The 3059-nt window shown below is 48.6% G+C and overlaps 1 protein-coding gene across 1 annotated transcript; it reads right to left on the bottom strand.

The window, feature by feature from the left end:
* On the bottom strand, positions 1-681 carry LOC127218977 (uncharacterized). Its single transcript, XM_051180104.1, has one exon. The coding sequence runs from the start codon at positions 565-567 to the stop codon at positions 211-213; it is 357 nt and encodes a 118-aa protein (XP_051036061.1). The 5' UTR covers positions 568-681; the 3' UTR covers positions 1-210.
* Between the last annotated feature and the right edge of the window lie 2378 nt (positions 682-3059).

The raw sequence follows: 3059 nt of genomic DNA, 5'->3' as shown, positions 1-3059 counted from the left end.
GCAGACTAATTTCACTTAATGTGGGTGTAAGCAGCACTGCTTATTCATTGCCGGCAGCGAATTTGGACCTTTTGATGACCAGTTAAAGCAACAGGAAAGAAAAGCATCAAATGCTAGATGAAAGGGGTGCAGCGCGTCTCCAAAACAAAAGACTGCGTGTTTCCCTGCCCCAATCGCTCCCCTAACCCTACCCCGTCCGACCCTGGCTGCTTAGGCAAGCTGCAAATGGATATAGGTGAAAATGCAGGAAGTGATGGAGAAGGCGATGGCTGCGTAGATGAAGATGGAGAGGTGCGGGAAGTGATCGAGGTAGCAGCCCTCGTCTACCAGAAGCTCCTCTTCCTCGGGCTCAGGGCGCACGGCGGCCTTCCGGGACTGTCCATTGGGGGTGCCTGGAACCCTCCCGCCTGCACGCCGACCAGATTTCCTGCCAGCCGACTTGGGTGCACGGGCAGTGTGGCCCTCTTCCGGGGGCGGCTTATCGAAGAGACCCTCGGACTCAGGGTCAGAGTCGAAATACATCTGCTCTGGAGCCCAGGGCTTGCGCAGAAAGGAACCTTTAGCCATTGGTGATGAAGACCGGTAGGCAGGTCAGCTGCTGAGACTGGGAGGCGAAGTCCCTACAGGGTCACAGTGCAGTGGGTGGTGGCCCGGACTGCAGCAGTACTTCTACACCCAGTGTGGGTGGGGGTAATGGGGGCGGAGCCAACAGAGCAGGGGGACTCTGCGGGTCCAGGGCCTCTCTGCCCAGAGGCCACTTTCTCAGGCTCCTCCTTTCCACCCACAGCCTGTTGCAGCGGTTGGCCAGCCAGCTTCTAGTATCTGGTAAGTCTTGGTGAAATCAGGTTTGTCTCCATAGCAACCAGACAGGCGTGGGGGGGGGCGAGAGGAGCTTGTTGGGATTTCCCAGCTAGTAAGGGGGGGGGGGGTCCTTGGCATTCTGGAAGATGAAATGCAGGGGTTAAAGCTCCAAGCTGTGCAAGGAGCTTCCCGAGGGTTTTATTTCTCTTTTTCAAAGACATGAATAATGTAAGGTCTTAGAAAAAAAATTGGTGCACAAATGCGCAGTTTTATAACCAAAGGATATGGCGTGGCTGCATGAGATCCAGATACATAAAAATTAGTGGAAAAAGGCCAACTGACAGACTAAGTGGTGGCCATTTAATCTGATCCCTTAATATATGCTCTTTTCTTCTCCACCTCTTTCCCTGTGTCTCTCCCTCCTTCCTCCCAGGCTGAACTCCTGATCCCCATGGGGCTGATGGGGGCGGGGGTGGGGAGAGATGAAAAACTGACACAATCTTGTAGAAAATATGGTAAATTTAGCTGTGTATGCACACAAGAGACTGATGCAGAAGAGGCCGTGAGTTCCAGTCCAGCCTGAGGCTCTGACTCAAAAGACAAATGCAAAATAACAAAAAAGTATCCCAATAAAACTTTTACAACCCGAGGGTCCAGAAGTAACATAGGTGAAGACTTGGGTTTCGCTTCCTGTCCTCTCACTGCTATCTATACCCTATTTTCACATTCTTCATTAACTTCCAACCTTTGGGACATTTCACCTGTGACTGGAAACAAATCCTCTCAGGGAGTCAGTAAGGTAGTTCAGTAGGCTAAAGGCACTTGCTACCAAGCCTGATGACCTGAATTTGATCCCCAAGAGCCACCATGATAAGAGAAAACGGACTCCTTTAAACTGTCCTCTGAATTCCACACGTATGCCATAATGTACACATTCATACACACAGACACACTAAACATTCATGCTCACACTGTTTGAGTCCAATCTCCAACTCGTCCTTGCAAAAAAGTCCCATGCCTGCCTCTCCAACACCGGCCTTCTTGGAGTATCTCCAACAAAGGAAAGCCCCCCCCCCCAAAAGCCCAGTCCTGCATTCTTGGCACTTCTTGGAGGCTACAGTAGCTCCTCCCCTCAAGTCCCTATCTAAAATGTACCATACTTGGGCATAAACCCAGCTTGTGGCAGACACATCATCACCCCTCAACTAAGGGTGCATAAGTGCCCTGATTTAATTTGGCCATGTGATTTTCTCCTGCCCCTTCTCCTACCTCAATCTCTGGGGTCTGGAGGACTCACCTGGGAGTTGCTTTGCTCAAAATAAATCTGTTCTTTTACTTTTTCAGTTCGGCTTGATTTGGCTTACTGCTTCATCAGAGAAATCTATTATTGGGGAACAGAAAACCTATTACTTTTTTTTAAGTGTTGAAAGAAGTCCTTCCAGAGACTTCCATGGTCTAAACCCATTCCTCACCTCCCTTTCCAGTCAGACTCTTCAGTACCTTCAGTACTTGATGGATACCGCTGTCTCTTGGTACTTCTGTTGTGCCTGATGATATGTTACCCAGGTAGCAAAACGATGGCAGTACCATAGCCATCGTGTTAAGATCAATACATTTCTATGTCATGAGAAAACTGTCACCACCTGTGATGGAAGCAATTTGGCAAGTATAACAATCATAGAATATTCATGTCTTTTGATGCAACTGCATTCGGCTTGGATGAAAAGGTATCCTGGCAATCAGGAGCCAAGGAATACCACAAAATCACCTTAAGTGTAGCAGTTTACAGCCCTGCTTCAGGGAAAGGTTTTCCCAATGCAAGTGTAACAACTCTGCTCGAGCAGGGGAGGATTGCCCCAGAGAAGTTGTTACAGCTCTGCTGTGGAGAAGTGTTACAGCTTTATTCCTCTAGGGGAAAGTTTCCTCAGCAAAAGTGTTACAATTCTGCCCTGCTCTGCTCCTCCTGAAGTTGTTACAGCTGAGCTTCACTGCAAAAATGTCACATCACACAATAAATCTCACTCAAACGAAATGTCATAGCACTCAAACTAGATTTATTGTGAAGGAAGAAACCAGGAACACCACTGCCTTGGGTGAGAAACAGCAGCAAAATGAACAGGGTACAGACCTTATATAAGATTTCTTAGGGGGTTGCAGAAGTTTCCAGAGTGGCTTGGGCTTGGTGGATTTTTGTGGTTTGATTCTGGGGCAAGCTCAAGGATTGGTAGCATTTCCAGTTCAGGCACCTCAGGGACTGG

Source organism: Phodopus roborovskii, unplaced genomic scaffold (genome assembly GCF_943737965.1).
Source record: "Phodopus roborovskii unplaced genomic scaffold, PHOROB, whole genome shotgun sequence".
NCBI classification, from domain to species: domain Eukaryota; kingdom Metazoa; phylum Chordata; class Mammalia; order Rodentia; family Cricetidae; genus Phodopus; species Phodopus roborovskii.
Note: the sequence above shows the minus strand (reverse complement) of the source record. Positions and strands in the feature narration are given on the sequence as shown.